Source organism: Sander vitreus, chromosome 18, assembly GCF_031162955.1.
Source record: "Sander vitreus isolate 19-12246 chromosome 18, sanVit1, whole genome shotgun sequence".
In the NCBI taxonomy this organism is placed as follows: domain Eukaryota; kingdom Metazoa; phylum Chordata; class Actinopteri; order Perciformes; family Percidae; genus Sander; species Sander vitreus.
The window spans coordinates 16,750,341-16,768,024 of NC_135872.1; the positions used below are offsets into that span (position 1 = coordinate 16,750,341).

The 17,684-nt window shown below is 40.1% G+C and overlaps 3 protein-coding genes across 3 annotated transcripts; 1 reads left to right on the forward strand and 2 right to left on the reverse strand.

The window, feature by feature from the left end:
• Positions 1 to 1,250: 1,250 nt before the first annotated feature.
• Positions 1,251 to 7,610, reverse strand: ccnc (cyclin C). The gene is made up of 12 exons (XM_078274937.1): positions 7,450 to 7,610; positions 6,979 to 7,085; positions 6,611 to 6,695; positions 6,035 to 6,104; positions 5,866 to 5,917; positions 5,701 to 5,756; positions 4,357 to 4,392; positions 4,160 to 4,251; positions 3,982 to 4,049; positions 3,798 to 3,877; positions 2,792 to 2,910; positions 1,251 to 2,546 (listed from the first exon to the last, which is right to left on the reverse strand). The coding sequence occupies exons 1-12, from the start codon at positions 7,479 to 7,481 to the stop codon at positions 2,492 to 2,494; spliced, it is 852 nt and encodes a 283-aa protein (XP_078131063.1). The 5' UTR covers positions 7,482 to 7,610; the 3' UTR covers positions 1,251 to 2,491.
• A 389-nt stretch (positions 7,611 to 7,999) lies between these two features.
• ngs (notochord granular surface) lies at positions 8,000 to 11,798 on the forward strand. The gene is made up of 11 exons (XM_078274936.1): positions 8,000 to 8,315; positions 8,557 to 8,722; positions 8,937 to 9,083; positions 9,261 to 9,380; positions 9,519 to 9,614; positions 10,031 to 10,165; positions 10,326 to 10,436; positions 10,521 to 10,631; positions 10,763 to 10,887; positions 11,013 to 11,306; positions 11,393 to 11,798. The coding sequence occupies exons 1-11, from the start codon at positions 8,119 to 8,121 to the stop codon at positions 11,484 to 11,486; spliced, it is 1,596 nt and encodes a 531-aa protein (XP_078131062.1). The 5' UTR covers positions 8,000 to 8,118; the 3' UTR covers positions 11,487 to 11,798.
• Positions 11,799 to 11,876: 78 nt separating this feature from the next.
• Positions 11,877 to 17,174, reverse strand: pgm3 (phosphoglucomutase 3). Its single transcript, XM_078275100.1, has 13 exons — positions 17,074 to 17,174; positions 16,196 to 16,404; positions 15,672 to 15,856; positions 15,422 to 15,489; positions 15,154 to 15,287; positions 14,810 to 15,005; positions 14,245 to 14,402; positions 14,076 to 14,159; positions 13,903 to 14,001; positions 13,596 to 13,715; positions 13,332 to 13,454; positions 12,634 to 12,807; positions 11,877 to 12,552 (listed from the first exon to the last, which is right to left on the reverse strand). Exons 2-13 carry the CDS (start codon positions 16,400 to 16,402, stop codon positions 12,463 to 12,465), a joined length of 1,638 nt encoding a protein of 545 aa, XP_078131226.1. The 5' UTR covers positions 16,403 to 16,404; positions 17,074 to 17,174; the 3' UTR covers positions 11,877 to 12,462.
• Between the last annotated feature and the right edge of the window lie 510 nt (positions 17,175 to 17,684).

The window sequence follows — 17,684 nt, forward strand, 5'->3', positions numbered from 1 at the left end:
TCAAGTCAGACAAATAAACCACAACGCTTCCGGATCAGTCTGTCAAAATAAAACTTAATAATGCCTTGAAACATTCTAGGAGTAATACAAAATGCCTGTGTAAAAGCCGAAGTTTGACAACCACCAAAGGCTTCAGTTTGATTGATACTAAGAGGTGACATTTTAACTGGACCATGATACTACAAACTAACCTACTGATTGTAGGCCTGTAGAGTCACTGCTACAGTGCCTACCCCTCCCATGAAAAAAAAAAAAACATAGGCTACTTCTACAACTTTGAGAGATGCTGTGGCATAACTGTTGCAAATATATTTTCTTTTAAACTCTCCCATCGTAAAGCATTAACCCCCAATTATTGTATTATTATGTATTATTGTATTAATTACACCTTTGATATGGTAACATGTGAAACTATCTTCCATGCATGAGGCATATCAGTTTATCTCTACGGTTATCCATTCTGATAATTCTGCTGGTTTTGTTTCTCAAGTTATAAAAGGTTTTATTTTGAAAGGGGAAATGCTCTAGCTTGCGGTAGCGTTAGTTATCCTCTGCTGGCTTCACGCAGCCATGTGACGTCACGGAGACTGACTATTACCCGTGGTACCGTCTCCTTGAGGAAACTAAAGGTAAATATATCCTCTGGTGCTTTTTAGTGAATCAATTTACGTTTTCTTAACCAACAAACAGAGGAAATGTGTAATGTATTGTTTCTACTATGACTTCTTTAACTCTAACCTCTCGGTTATTAAAAATATAGGCTTTTTATGTCAAAACTGATATGTAATATGTTATGTTAGGCTATTTTTTGTTTCTGCCACTAGGGGTCCTACTACAGTGTTGAAGCGACATTGAAGTTAGGCAATGGGACTGAATGGGACTTTTATAACATGCTGGTAGGCTCCCCAAAGTCCAGCTTCAATTACACCACTTTGTTATGCACACCATACATTTTTATTACCATAAATGATCCTCCAAAAATTATAAACAGAGACTTTCAAGTAATGAAACAATTGTGGGCAATGTTTTTACCAGAACTAGTAGGGTTATTTAGGTTGGGTGAAGCCCTTTACATTCTCACACCCATTCATGTGAACATGTCAAGTAACAGATGGAGCTGCTGAAGGGGAGGAAAATGCCAGACGGCAAAGGCAGAACAAGGCTGAAGGCTTGAAGGCTTTCAAAAAGTGACAAAATGAGGTGAACAGGAAGCCATTGAGGAAAAAATTGAAGATGCATCACAATTTGACTGAACTGGACAATGTGCTTTTTATGAAGGGTTCTCTCTGTAACCAGCAGCTTTCATTTTGTAAGGCTTTCAAGCACCTTGTTTTGAGTACAGCCACACACAACTCACACTGTATTAGATCACAAAAATATAGAGACATCTACAGGTATACATGTATGCACACAAATATATTGTCACAATTGCGCGATTAAATACACTAGATGGCAGACGATAGATTGAAAATAAGAACATACAACCAGTTTGCAGACAAATCGATTGTGGTTTGTGTTTAGTCCAAAAAGTCATTCTTTGACAAATTAAAAACAAAATATTTACAAAATACAGCTTTATGCAACACATTATTCTACAACTCAAGCAGAATACATGAAAAACCAGCTCACAATTTCCATTTAAGGTTCCTTAATTAAACCAAAACATGTAAGATAAAATAAATGAATAGAATTATACGGCTATTTACAAAAGGGAAGAGGGAATGGTATGGAGGAGGTGAAGTTGACATGATTCAAAACAGTAAATTCTTGGATTCAAAGAGTTATTTTCTACCCATAACAAGGAACCTCTCTTGGGATTTGTCCTGCCATGGTTCATGATAACACATCAACCAGCAGAGACCTCACAGGGCAGAGGTATCCGATCACATCACAGTTGCACAGGGTGATATCCAATCAGATCTGCACAGGATCTAATCATTTTACAGACTACTATAGTCCCTGAGGAATCACACACACACACACACACACACACACACACACACACACACACACACCTTGTGATCAAGTTTTCTCGAATCCCACGGAGCTCCACATGAAAGGACTTGCTCCTCTGGGCTGTTCAAGGATGTCAGGATCATCACAATGACCTTAAAGCAGGTTTCTACTGAATCATCACATCTGTTCTATCAGTGGTCCCACATTCCCAGCTCCCCTCTCCGTACCTCCAAATGTTCATCAGTTTAGAGTTCATTTCAAGTCTGAAGCAGAGTACAGAACCTCATTGAGACGACAAAACTGTTGTCACAGATCGGCTGCTCACTGCAGGCATTTCAGTGGCTGCTCGCTAAATCCACAAACCCATGATCACAGAAGGGAAAAGTGAAGATGTGGCTCTCAAGAGTTTTTTGGGCGTAGATGAAGGAACCATCTTGGTTGGCTGAAATGTGATTTCCCCCCCCCCAGCTGTCGTCACAAAAGGTGACATTTTAAAATCAAAAATATGGATTCCCACAGAAATACAGACGCCACGCTAGGACTGGCTGTAGGAGTTGCTTTGGTTCCCATTGGAGCTCTGGTCACTTTCACTGTAGACAGATGGAAGAAATAATTACATACAGCTCATTGAGATACAGTATAGTACAAGTGTCCCGTTTGACAATATAGTTATATGTTACTATGACACCAGGTAAATGGAGCTTTATGTTGTTTATGTACAGTTCAAACAGTTTACTATACTTTATTTACTGTATATTTTACTTGAAAAAGACATAAAATAAAATGTATACGGTATATGATGGCAGGGTTACACACAGAGCCGAGTCAGGTTTACCTGTTAGGAGGAGGTTTGGGCTTTGGCATCTTGTTGAGCACAGCAGCTATCTCCTTTCTGTCATCAAAATTTTTCCACTGGTCATAGAGCTTCAGAATGACACGGATGATCTCCAGTATCTTGACAGAAAACACACAAAAACAGAAGTTAACTAATGTGGATCTACATCTCAATACAAAAATAGTCAAAAGTAAAATGGGTTCTCTTCCGGTATATAGAGTATTGTACAATAATGTTTATGAAACAGCTACTGTAGTTCCAGTCCAAGTTCAGAGTGGCAAAGTCAGACCATTTTTTTCACACAAATGTTTTACACATTATAAATCCAAATCCAATAAGCCTACATAATACTCCCCTTGTTGTACCTATTAAGCCCCAGATGGACAACAACACTAGTTAGCATGGCTTCCATTGCTCAAACAGGACATTCAGAGATACAGTGATCAGTGTGACCTCACTATTACTTTAATTCAAGAGTGAATCATAGACAGATGTTCCTAGATTCCAACCATTATGCAACTTGTCTCATGTTAAAATAGCTATACACGAAGTGGATACATTATATTATCAGTCTGTGTCTGTCTGACTGTGTGTTTAATGCCTAAATCCCCTTTGAACCTGTCATTTTATTTGACTTGTGTGTGATGTGCATTCCTTTTAGAAAATTAGTTTTTAGAAATGCCACATGATAGACTGTCTCTAGAAGAATCACAATACACGAAATTTCGGACATAAGGGTATCGTCCCAGTCCTATTGTCTGCATTCATCGCCTGCTTTTACAACACCTGTTGTGACTTCTGGGATACCAGTTAGCTCAGCCCTCAGGCTAGATGCTGCTGTAAGGCGGACTACCCATGAAGATCATCAACAGGGGAACTAGGAGACGACTAACAAAGCACTGTGCTGCCTTAAAAGTGAAAAGGCTACAGTATGCTATCTTTACCTTTTAAGGCAGTAAAACATTTAAAAAAAGATTTTTGAGAATGCAAATGAAGCCGTTCTTACTTTGTCCATGTCAACAGAGAGCTCTGCAAACCACTGCCTGGCATCTTTCTGCTGTACCACACAGGCAACATGCAGGCAGGCTGTGGGAGGAAGAGAGCTGATCATGTTGCATCTAATACATCTTGTTTCAAGTCAGTAACTACATTAAATAGCTGCGATGATAATACATGGGGACAAATCTTACCCAAGGCAATCATGAAGGGAGGGTAGAGCAGACACAGATCCGTCCTGTATGTGTCATTCACTATTCGCCTGGTTCAGAAAGATAACAGCACAGACACTGAGTAAGCCTACCAACAAAAGCTAAATCTAGCATTCAGGGATGTCAAAAGAGACCGATGAATACAGAGACAGTATCGTACCAGGCCAGGGGCAGCAGCATGTCTTCCTGTCCCATATCCTGCACATACTGCAACAGTGGTCTGTAGGGGTGGTACACTATCAGGCAGCAGTCCTGAAAAAAAGATTATATCAACAATAAGTTATCCAACAATGCATCAAATCGGGCAAAATACAGCCTACAGTCCAATAGCAAGGATACAAAGCTCTCTCCACTCACCATCAACTCCAGAAGGTAGAACTCACATTCTAATATCTGTAAAGACACAAATTAGAATTGTTTTCATCATACAACATATCAGACCAGTTAAACTGAACCATTTTTTGAGGCCACTCACATATACTTCATGTGCAAAATATACCCTTGTCAGGTTGAAAATAATCCTTCATAGTCAATTAGAATATATCTTTTGGTAGTGCATTATGTTTCTGTTATAGTGTGCAGTGTATGTTTTTTTTTATGCGACAGCCTATAAAATGGCACTTAAAAGCTTATACTCCTTCACAGAAATTTAATTTAAATAATGAATATGTACCGTATATATTGAGCATAATCGATATTTTGCTGTGAATTACTTTTTACAGTTGCGAACATTTCCCAATCACAAATGTTGAACTCATAAAACTTTTTTATTACCTTCAACAAACACTACAGCTGTTATCATTAAGTTGCCCATTGTTCCCCGAGCCACCATCACTATTACTATGCCCGCAGGTTGGACATGAATGTGTAGGAGTTGCTGTAGCCCACTAACTCATTCTCTGCTGTGTGAACCACTCCCTCTATTTATCGCTCCGTGGTGGCTCACACTATAAATAATAGTTTACACAGCTTTCAGACAGGCAGCGTGTCTGAACAGCCCCGGTGACGTCCTTGCAACAGGGTGGAGATGCTTGATAAATAAAATACTGATGGTGGACACCACGTGACACCACAGTGAGAAATGCTGCGCAGAACAAATGCCGTGGTCGAAGCCATCTCCCACAGCAACAAGATTTTTATCGGAGCTTTGCGAACATTAGTTGTGGAATCTCACATATTGATAGACACCGACGTGGCAACACTATGATACAGTGTAAAGGGGCTCTTGGTATGCTGTAATGTAGCACAGTGCATAAATAACTTTGCAGAGGAAGCAGGAATACAATCAGGTGGTTGATTCATAGCGTAGCTGATCCACTAGCATACGGTTATTTGAGTGGTTCTGTGTTGGCAAGGGTGCACTACACTTAAGCTTAAACTACAGCCTCTCTCTTCTTAGTTTCAAGCTGAAACATCGCTTTCAACTCTGCCTGCCCCCCCCCGACCTCAAGCCCTCCTTTCAAGTCTGACCCTTGCTCAAACTTAGTGTCATGCACATCCCTAAACACAAACACATTTAAACACTCTTAATTAGTCACCTGTCTTTGTGTGTCAGGATTATGAATTGTGTTCATTATGTTGCTGCAGTTACTGATTAATGTTATTTCTGACGCTGGTTTTTATGTTGCACTTTGTGTAAGTCACTCGGGATAACAGCATCTAAATGCCTAGAACGTAAATTGTTACAGACATTTTACTTACATGATTCATTCTGTAAGGGAACTCCTTTGGAAAGGCATAGGAAAATCTTGTTTTCACTGTTTGAGAAAAACAAAACACAATTATACTGTCTCCACTACAGAAGAAACAATTTGAGAGATTTGTACTACTACTACTACTTAGGTGTTACTCAACATCGTGACTTACACACAGATGTTGCTGCAGAGATCAGCCTGGTATTGGACACAACTCCAAATTCCTGAAAAGGACATAAAAGGTTGAGCTCACATTAGATAAATAGAGCACATATAAAAAGGAGCTACTACTTCACAAGTGTAAAATTCATACCTTACTGACATCAAAGAAACTTCCATACCTCAACTTTAGAAGCCAGGAAAACACAGGTAGGAGCCATGAGCACTGGATCTATACTTTTCAGGGAATACCTGCAAACGTGAGAAAATAAAGATGTATCAGCTTTGGACAAGTAGCATGAAGGCTCAAAAGAAATGCGGTGGAGATAAGGTGATGATGACGATCATACTAAACTGCTCAGAGCTACAATATGTTGTACACCAACGGGAAAAGGGAAAGATGTGCACTAGCTCTAAGTTTTAACTCAGGCTATGGTACTATACTATTGCCGGTATGAAATATCATAACAGTATTGCTTCAAAAGCATGAAACATTATTGAGATATATTTTAGACAATGATACTAGTGTACTTATATGATATTCTAATCAAAACTAGAGGTGGGTAATATGGTTTCAGACAAAACAATAGCATTAGTAATGTGGATATGACAATCAAGCAGTCAGACTTAATCACCTATTCAGGTAATGTTATTACAGCTGCTACATTACTATAACCGAAGTCCCAGATGAGATGTATTCTAATCTCACTTTTTAATATATCTAATATCACAGTATTATGCTGATACCTCTTCCTTACCTGGCATAGAAGCGTTTGAAGTAAACTGTTGCGGTAGCAATGACCTGCTGTCGCAGCTTCAGGTGTTCCCCCAAAGCCTGGATCACTGAAATAGACATAAAATAACTTAAAAGTAAAATATCCAGACTTCATTATCTAATTAAAAAAATATGTGTTGGGTTGTGAATAATAAGTATAAGTACACTGAATAAAATAAAAAAGGTGACTACAATACTCATACATTCTATACAAGAGTAGAAAATACAATCTAATATATTTCAGTTGGATATATATAAGATGCTGTATTATTTAATGCAATCTAAGAAGTCAGCAGGAAATTGTAAATGAGTGCAGATCTCAGACTACGAAATGTTGTTGCACAAATTAACCATTTGCAAAGAAAATCTGCAGCTTCCAGTACTCCTCTTCTGAGAGAAACTTCAGATCCTTCTGGCGCTCTTTCATCAGGTCCTGTTTGTCCAGAACCCACTGCAGACTTTGACGAATAAAATAAAAAAATATTACTTCAATATAGTCAGAGTTAACGTTGGTTATTCAAACTGTAATCAACCAAACTAGCGGGGAGCACAACAGTATCAACATAACGTTACATGTAAACCACTTTGTTAGCCTTCTATATTTCTGTCGCAAAGCATGAACAATATAATAAGAAGCTAGTCTAATTAAGCTTTTATAACAGCCTTTCTCTTTAATAAGTTTGGTTTCTTGTATATCGTAGCAACAGTTCAGGAGAAACTGTTAGCGCAGCCGCACAGACACAGCTAACGCTAGGCCTCAAAACACAGACGGTGATTTACAAAATAAAGACGTAACATGTCCAATGTTTTATAAAAACTTACTAATGAGAACTTTGCCAAAAGTTTCCCGCCATCTCGTAGCAGCTGAGGTAGAGAAGAACACGTTATAATAATATAACTCTACTACAAAGAAGCGGATAGCACTGGCAAAGTAATTGTGCTATGCAGACACTGGAGTGACATCAAAACCGTCCCGCGGAAGGATAGAGAACTTAATGGAATGGTTCCGGAATTTTAGTTCCGCCTTTAAAACGTCAAAAGATTGATTTTTTTCTTCAACAAGTATGTGTGTATATATCATTTCAACTGGAAAAAGTTGAAAATGATAGATGGAGGGATTAATAGGTGGGTGTATTGACACATTGATGGATGTGCCATGAAATTAAATACACTAAGCAAAACATCTAACGCAACATTATGAATAAATGTACATTAATATGTGCAGTTAATGTGGGCACAGACATTCCCAACAGATATATGTCATCATTTTAAAATTAAGATTCTTTCGACCGCATATAATAGGCTAAGTTAATTGACGTAACCTTGATAGATGTTTGTCGGGATACTCACCCTTGTGTTGGGAAGGTTCAACATTCCTCTGTAGTGTTTAGGGGAGGGTTGGTGGTATATAGACCCTACCACAGACTTAAAGGTGTTAGTGACCAGTTTCCAGTCCACAGTTGAAGTTGCAGAAGTTACAGGAGTGTCAACATGAGCCGCAGTCCAGAGAGGATGTCTTCATACCGCCGGCATTTCGAGGGCGCCTTGGCCGCCTCTCCTGCTTACCAGCTCCGGGTGTCCAGTCCCTCTCCCACCCGCAGGGACACCCGCCACCGGTCAGCCAGCTTCACCCGGAGTGGTGGGGCGATGGGGCACAGGGCCAGCTCCAATAAGGCTCGGATCAACAGGTGAGTCACCTGTCATAATGTTGATTAAGTGTGCAGCCAAATTAAATCCTTAAATCCTAAATCATCTAAATCACTAAGCTACATTTATGATCAGTTTTCAATGCAGCTGTAATCAGAGATAAATTCCACAGTTATTAGCCTATAGTGTAGGCTACAGTGTACTACGCACTGAATGGGTATAGATGTGTCAAAATGAAGAAAAGAAAAATGATTAATCTGGCTTTTCTGGTACTGTCTACAGCAGTGTGAGTATGGGAGCACTGTGCTTTGGTATGTCCATGGGGCTCGGGCCAAAACTGGACCTGGATGCGGCTGCAGCAGAGAACCATGCCTTTATGACGACTCGCACCACTGAAAGGCAGGAGATGGTAGCCCTCAACGACCGCCTGGCAGCGTATATTGAAAAGGCAAGAGGACCATCACAAATCATCATTTTAATTTATTGACTATTTGGGTCTTTAGCCCATAACCTTTATTTCAATTATTCCTACATAAAGCATTATAACAAAAAAGCAATAGGCCTACATGAATAAAACCATGTACTGTAATTATTACTTTGTTTTTGTACTTTCAACTTGTAATCATCAGGTAGATCTATATATCCTGTATTTCTTCTTGTAGGTGCGAACCCTGGAGTCAAAAAACAAGCATCTGGAGGCTGAGATTGAGGCTCTGAAGAGCCGCCATGTCAGACCAGGCCTTAGGCAGCTGTACGAGTCTCAGTTGAAGGAGCTCAACAGGGACGCTGAGAAAATGAGGGTCCAGAGGGTGAGGGAGGTCATATCTCATGGCAGCAACATATTTAGATCATGGTTTGTTGTGACTAATATAAAAGCAAGTGTGGTTCAGAATGTGGTGACAGTGGTGCTCCTTTTCACCCTATTATCTGCTGATTTCTTTCCATTCAACAACTGTTTGATCATTGTATATATCTCATCTGTGCAGGATATGTCTTTGGCAGCCAAGGAGGCGATGTTGGGCCAGTTGGACAAGCTGAAGGTCAAATACAGTGAGGCTGTGGATGCCCGGAAAAAGACAGAGCATGACATTGAGAATCTCCGTCCGGTAAGAAACTGTAGAAAGTCTTTTCACAACTTTGAATGTTGTGAGAATTCAATGCTTTAAGTTAATACAAGACTTATCAACAGGATTTTGCCTTTATATCACCAAACCATTCAAACCTTATGTGGTTCAATGTCCCAGGATGTGGATAAAGCAACGTCAGCACGGATTGCCCTGGAGACACAGCTGGAAAACCTGGAGGTTGAACTTGCCTTCCTGCAGAGAGTTCACAAGGAGGTAATATATATTTTACTCTCAATTCACTGCATACTACAGTATGTATAGGAGTCAGCGGCTGGTGGCTGGAATGCCTTTCATTCTATTATTAATGACCGGTTATACTTAAATGGAGACCTGTTGATGGATAGAGTAAGTAAGGACGCAAACATGGCAATTATCAGCATGGTGTGATGGGTTCATACTGTAAGCTAAAGAGAAACACTGTGACTAACAGTTGGTGCAGTAGTGGAGTGAACCTTCCTTTATAACATAAATAAATGTGTCCATATTCCTTACATAGATCAAATACCATTTCCATGTATTTCTAAAAATAGACCTGTATTTTAAACTTAATTTGCGATACAGACCACACTGTTTTAGTGTTGCATATATCGCTATTCTTCTAACTCTGGTTGTTTGTGATCCACTGAAAGGAAATTGAGGAGTTGGTGCAACAGATTTATTCAGCAACCAGCAAGGTGGGCCTGGTATTTGGCCTCCCGGACCTCTCCTCTGCTCTCAGACAGATTCAGTCTCAATATGACAGCATTGCCGCCAAAAACCTACAGGTAATGTGCAACAATGAGTCATGTTCACTTTAACTCTTCCAATGCACAACAGTCTTTAACCACATGATGGAACCGTGACAAACACAGGTATGTCGTTAACATTACTGACACGTGATCATTAGTGTGTTTGGGTTATAGACACTGTCTGCTTTTCTCCAAGGAAATGGACACTTGGTACAAGTCAAAGTTTCAGGACCTGAGCAGCGCTTCCACCAAACACCTTCAAAGCACTCGAAGTTTGAGAGAGGAAATCGCAGGCTATAAGAAGGATGTGAGTACGATTTTCTGTTCTTGTTTATGGTTACTGCTACCACTTCTTAGCATAAAACAGTTGTGTGTGTATGTGGGTGTATAGCTTCTCAACAAGGAACGTGAATTGGAAGCAATGAAGACGAAGAACGAGTATTTGGAGGCTCAGATTCGTGATGCAGCAGAAAAATACAAGAAGGAGGAGGAGGACTTGGAGGTGATTGACAGGATGTACCATTGCAGGATACATATGAGAACATTTTAAATGAATATAAAGACATTTTCTAGTCATTCTCTGGCTTGAAAGTTTTTAAAATTAAGCAATTCTGTTGTATTCTATTGCGCCAGGAGCGTATCGAAGCGATTAAGATGGATCTAAAAGTAACCAAGGAAAAGATTGCCCTGCTGCTACGGGAATACCAGGACCTGCTAAATGTAAAGATGGCTCTGGAGATTGAGATCACCACTTACAGGTGAACAAAAAAAGACTCATGCCATTTCCACAGCATGTAAACCTGACTGTTTTACATTAATATAAGACACACAGGGTATTTTTCGTTTTGTATGCAGCATTCATTCCCCTCCGTTTGTGTTTCAGGAAGCTGATCGAGGGGGAGGACAGCCGTCTGAGCACCATGGTCCAAAACCTGTCCCTGACTGGAGGCCTGCGTCTCACCTCTAGTGCTAGCATGCATGCTGCCTCAGCCCCAGTCTCTGATAGCTCAGCCCCTGCAGCCACTTCAAAGCTAGATGGAGCCCCCAGTGACAGTAGCAGGGCTGAGAAAGCCGCGGGGGCTGCTCGAGTGGAGGTGGCCTCATCAGACACCCAGACAGATGGTAACATAGAGGAGCAGGCAACTGAGACGTCTGAGAGGAAGACGGTCCTCATCAGGTAAAGGGCGAACATTTATGATTTGCTCTCAATCATCTTTTACTGATACGATAAAACGTCTTATTTCCCCACCACTTTCTTCCCAGAACAGTTAAGACAGATGAGGACACTTATGAGAGTGACACACAGGAGCGCACCATCATCATTTCTGGAGCAGCGAATGATACAGATGAAGAATAGACCGTTTATCAACCCCAAATCTCACAGAGTGACCCTTGCTAACAGTGTGCTATGCAACAACGTTCCACGTCATGTTATTCTGTTTTTTTCCAATGCTTTGAAAATCCTAGAATTTAATATTGAATTGAAAAGAAAACACAACTTGTACTCAAGCAGCATGTGCCTATTTCAAGGATTGTGTTCATCCTCCAAGGAGACTTTACATTAAGAAAGCTACACACTGTGTGCAGTCCCTCTGCTCTGCCTGCTCCTAACTCCCTGTCAGCCTCACGCTGCCTTTCTGCTCTTTTAATCCTCCTGTGTGTCAGAAAATGCGCCTTTCAAAGTAACAAAATAAAAAGCAAGCAATCATAATTGTGGTTTTCATTTTAATCTAAAGAGACACACACAATCTTTTCCATGATTTATTAAAACCAAAAGCAGCAAAGGCTTTCCAACGGACATTCAAGGGAAGAACAATTGATCCAACTCCCCTCATGTAAACTTGTGATGTCATTCATAAAGCAAAGAAATTACCTACAGTAACCGGTCAAAAAGATTCCATTTAGTAGGAAGTTACAAGATAACCCAAAGTTAATTGAAACCATTAAAACCTTAATTTGTGTGGGAATACAATTGATGTTTTAATTATGGCATATATACAGTTTATGTATCAAGTTTTATATTACACAGAAACCCATAATTTACTGGCAACCTGATGGAGATATAATAACTGGCCATGAGTAGCATTATTTAAAGTAGCACGAAGTCCATTCATTGCCCCCCCCGCCAGTGCATCCCATATATTGACAATGATTGACAAATACAAAGAAATAGAGAACTAGAGTGCAATTAACAGTACAAAATAATTTGACACCTCACTGAAATGAAGCAATTTTGACAAAATACAGCTTCAGAGAATGATGCTGTCAACTGAGATTGCATTCAAAAAGCACCTATTGATTAGTCGATGTAGTATGATTGTGTGTATGTGTTTCTAGTGCAACGGTTTGGGTTCACCCCCCACTCCCCCAGCGAGACGATAAACCGCAAGGCTGACGTCATGTGCCAGGGCATCAGCGCTCTCCTAAAACAAAAACAATGTATCAGAGAATAAAAGCAAAAGGACAGACAAATGTCCAAAAGAGGACCAAAAATAAATTCTCACCTGTGTTTCTGCCTCGGCGTAAACTCTCACCACATCCTCGGTGCCGGAGGGTCTCACAAAGGAGCGAGCCTCTCTGTAATTCTTCACTAAACTGTCGATGGCCTCCTGCAGCCCTGCTGGGCTCACTGCCCGTCTCTCTGCGTCTGTTGTGTCTATCACCCTGCGGTCCGACACCTACAGCAACAAATCAAGCACAAATACAGCTGTCTAGAACTGCTTGTGCACAATGTATTTGTGTGGAAGTTGAAGTGGCACTGATGGGGAGTACTAATTAGAGTTAAACTTGGAGTCTGAAAGTATTCTTGAGCAAGACACCGACACCCTACCAGGTCTCGGGTTACTGCAGTCACAGGTATATCAAATTGAAGTTTATATTGATAATAAAAAGGCCTTGATGGAATTTAAGGACTCATAATTCATGTCACTCTTTGGGTAAGACTGCTGTTGGTCAAAACCAGACAAGCAGACCAAATTTCTTGCTCATGATTACTGTAAATTAAAAAACTCAGAAGCAGCTCTTCAGGAGGTGAAGTGTTGATACAAGGATAGAGAGAACTGAGGCCTACTCATTAATCTAGGTACAATATGTTTTACACATAATATTTCCTTTTACTTTTAGAGGGGCTAAGAAAAACAATTTCCCCACAGGATTATCTATCAGAAATATTATACCTTATAATACATAAATGAATGAGTACCTTGACTTTGAGCTGCCTGTTTGGCAGGTCACTGTAGATGGCGTCCCACTGCTGGATAGTCATACCCTTGATGGCTAATATGGCTTCGATCAGCAGCATGTCAGAAATGGCATCACCTACAGTCTTTAGAAGATAAAAACACAAAGTAACACATCAGAACTGCGAGTGAGTGTAATAATACTGCTGTGTTTGCTTTAATGGTTCAGTGAAATGTGTTAGTGTGTGTGAGTGTGTGTGTGTGTGTGTGTGTGTGTGTGCGTGCACCTGGTTGATGACGTTGACAGTGTTCTGCAGCAGGAGAGCTGCTCTCTTCCTCTCGTCATTGATGCCGGAGTTCTCAGCTAGCCGCTGGATCTTCTCTTCAGCTGCTTTACTGAACAACACCTAAACACAACACATTATGACGCAGGCCTCAACACATCGCATAATGTTCAGATTTATATTACAAATCCATTAATCACATCAGACATACTACAACACTGTCACAGAAAATAATGGCTTTTATTATTATGTTAGATTTGTGATGGTTGGTGCGTCATGTGATCTGTTTAAGTGTGTCTGATCTACTCACAGTTCCATGACCGTTGGCCTCGAAGTACACACCAATATCAAACTCCTGGGCTGCATGATGAAGGTGCTTGACTCCAGTTTTAGTACACCTCACTATCACCTAAATCACATGAACATGTTTGAACTGATATATATGTTTATATAAAAAACAGAAACGCACTTGTGTTTTCTCACCTTCATTGTGTCTTCCAAATAGTTTGTTGAGCTTCCGTTAGCATAAGCAGTTTGCACCACTGCTATCTCCAAGTCCAGACCAGCCTGTGTGAACAGAAACAAACAATTTACTAAAGGTTTGCATGCATGTGCCTAATTATTGTTGTCGGGTTTGTATTTGAGAGCACACCTGGCTGAGCAGCTCTTTAAGGAAAGTGCTGATGAGAGTAGCAATTTTGTCTCCATCCAGCAGGTGAAATTGTCCTTCAGAGTCAGCGTAGTAGTAAACTATTCGGTCAGCGTCACCGTCAAAGGAACAGCAACGCTCTCCTGGGTTCATCTTAATGCCTTCACACAGAGAGACAGAAGAGGAGAGAGATGCAAGATTGAAGTGGTAAATTTAACAGCACGTGTTTTTCTAATGTTCAAGTTTTCTCTCGGCCATACACGTTTATTTGGCACTTCTCTAACAAACTACATTTATAGGGAAACCGAAATTTGCACAGATGTAAAAACAGTAGTCATTATTTTGGCAATTTGCTGACTAACTCTGTCTCTATCTTGTGGTCATATATTGCATCTTTGATTTCATAAACCACAGAAACAATATATAATATCTACTGTTTTGGTTGTTACTCTATTTATACTATACTTACTAAGCAAATAAAAAGTGTTTTCCTTTTGAGACAAATCGTTTCCATCTGCATCAAAACTTCTGTTGCTTCTTCTGACAAGTTTAAAAAGTGAAGACGCACCTGTTGGAGGTTTTTGCTGCACTTTGACAAAGTCAGCCCCACACTGGTGGTTGAGCTTTCCTTTACTGCCATCGTTGAACAGCGATATATGCAGCTCCCTCTTCAGGTGACTCTCCATCTCACGCACCTTTAGGGCCCCGATACCATTAGCGCCGTCCACAGTGAGGTGCTTCTGGTCGTCTGTACAATTGGACGCCTACCAGACAGAAAAAGATGGAGGAAGGGAGAAAGGAGTGATTCCTGGACCTAGATGGATATATTGCAAAAACACATCCACACCAACACAATAAAATGTACAGGGCTTGAACGAATTCATGAGAACACATGACGCCCTAGTTTCTTACATTTTTCGTGAGCTGAATGAAAGCTTGGCAGAGTTTCTTATAGTATCCTTCCACTGTGGCTTCTCCATATTTACACTGTGTGTTCTGACAGCAAACCATGTAGTGGAGCTGTGGGGTGGTCACCAAACCATAGTCTGATGCAATCAGATGAGAGAGTCAGAAGGCAGATTAAAGCAAGAGGAGAGGACAAAGGGTATACAAATGAATAAAACTATCTAAGTAATCAAATTAATTAAATATTAGGGTATACAAGTTTAATTTACCCCACCTTTGCTGTGACCACCGAGTGCAGATACTCCATCCAGTACTGCCTGTGAAAGGCTGGCACTGCTGCTCCTATAATTAGATATAGTGACAGATGTTTTCTAGTCTTTTGTAGCATGAAATAATTTGCTATCACAGTAAAATTGAAATTGATAATACAAAAAGGCATAAAAGTGCATGTTGTCTGCACTGTTACCTGGATAGCACAGGTGTATTTATAAAATAAAAACAAGAAATGACTTAAGATCATATACCTGGTGTCTTTTCCCACAAACACATTAGCTTCCTGGCTCATGTTTATGGCCTCCTTCTTTATAATGTCCTGCAGAACAGCGAGCAAATCTTCCTGCTCAGCGTTGGCCAGCTGGGTGGCGTAGCCCTCCCATGTCGGCGTCACCATCTCTCCCATGGGGTCAACCAACTTCACCCCGTTGTCCTCCTGCATGAGTGCAGATATGGATATATATTGAGAGATATAGAGATAGAGATATAGAGATATATAGAGAGAGACAGGAAGAAGTTGGAGGGGAGGATTATGATTATGTTGTGTTTATAGAGTTGTTTAAACCGATCACATAAAATTAGCTAAGGGAGAGATGGAACCTGTCAATCTTCTATTGAGAATATGATAAGAAAACAACATTATGGGGGCAAATAAACAAGGTTATGACTAGGAAATACAACCAATAATCTAAACTGTCCACACAGAATACAAACTAAATCATAAATCTATGGCAATACGCAAAGAGAAATGAATATTTCTGAATGCCTTTCTCACCTCAGGGTTGTGTGATGCGGTGACCATGACTCCGATGGTGGCTTTGGTCTTTTTGGAGCGGAGAGTGGCCAGCAGTCCCATCCTAAACATGATGTGGCCCAGCTGTTTGGCATTGGTCCTGAACCCAGCGGTACCATACTGCAAAACCAACCCTGCAGGCTTGGGGTGCAGACCAGACTGCTTTGATACTTCCTTAAACTGGGGCATAACTGAGACACATTTTAAAGACATAACAAACAGATCAGTTAGTGGAGGAAGCAGTATTGAGATCCAATACAAAATCAAATTCAATCAATAAAATGTTAATTTAAAGTACAGAAGTAGCCTATTATCACCAACATGTACTTTAAGTATCCAAAGTATCAAAAGTATGTATTATGCAGCAGAATGATTCCTGTCCCATTTATATCATAATATTAGAGGTTTATCATTACTAAATCACTAGTATTACTCCATAAAGAAGTATTTTGATGTTATAGCTGGTTGGGGCTGAGCAAATTTGAACTCTTTTATATAAAACTATTCTGAGAAAACGTTTGAGTTGTTTGTTTTTTTAAACAGAGATTAATAAAACATATTTAACATGTTTTTGAAATGCCTACTGAAAACAACGCCTAGCCCTAGACCAAGCTTTTATATAACATGTCAAAGGACAAGAAGAGGGCAAAGTTTGCACCAAATTACAGCAGCAGTCTGTCGCCTACTAAACAGATAAACTCAATAAACTGAATCATAGCCTATCAATTCAATGACAGAGCAACCTACTAACTAGCTGAAAATACATTAACACACCGCTAAAACAGTGCTACCAGCGCTGAACGTAAGAGACAAACTAACGTTGTAAATGTAAATGCATAACTTGTTTTTCATTCACTTACTGGGTTGTTTTCTGGATGTTTAGCAGTGAAGCGTTGTCATGAAACGCTTCCTGTTTCTTGGTTTCTTCCATATACTTCTACCCACTGACGACGTGGCTACAGTTCCGTGTACGTCACGTGACGCAAGTACGCATAGCGTGCCTTTTCCCCATGCATGAATTTCTCCAATAGTGTGATGCACAGACGCACAGAACACCACAACCGAACCAAATCTCTAACTGCAATTATATTTATTTTATTTTATTTGTTATGCATGTTTGTAAAAAAACAATAATAAAAAAAAATATCTCAGAGAAAAGCATTAAAACGCTATTTTAAGCCAAGCCAACTGCTCTGTTTGTTTGTTTCTTAACATAATTGTGGGCCAAATTATAAAACGGATCTATTTGACCACCTTAGCTGATCATAACCATGCAATCTAAACGTGCAAAGTGTATGCTATTTAGGCAAACAGAGGATCTGCTTACAGGCCTATCTACCGAAAAATGTTTTCACCTTCATGATCTGTCATGGCAGGTTTGCACTGCATGCTGTGCGTGCAAACCCGTGTGATGCATAGCCTACATGCAGCAGCACATAAGCCACCATCACGCTCGTATATTAATCCTTTG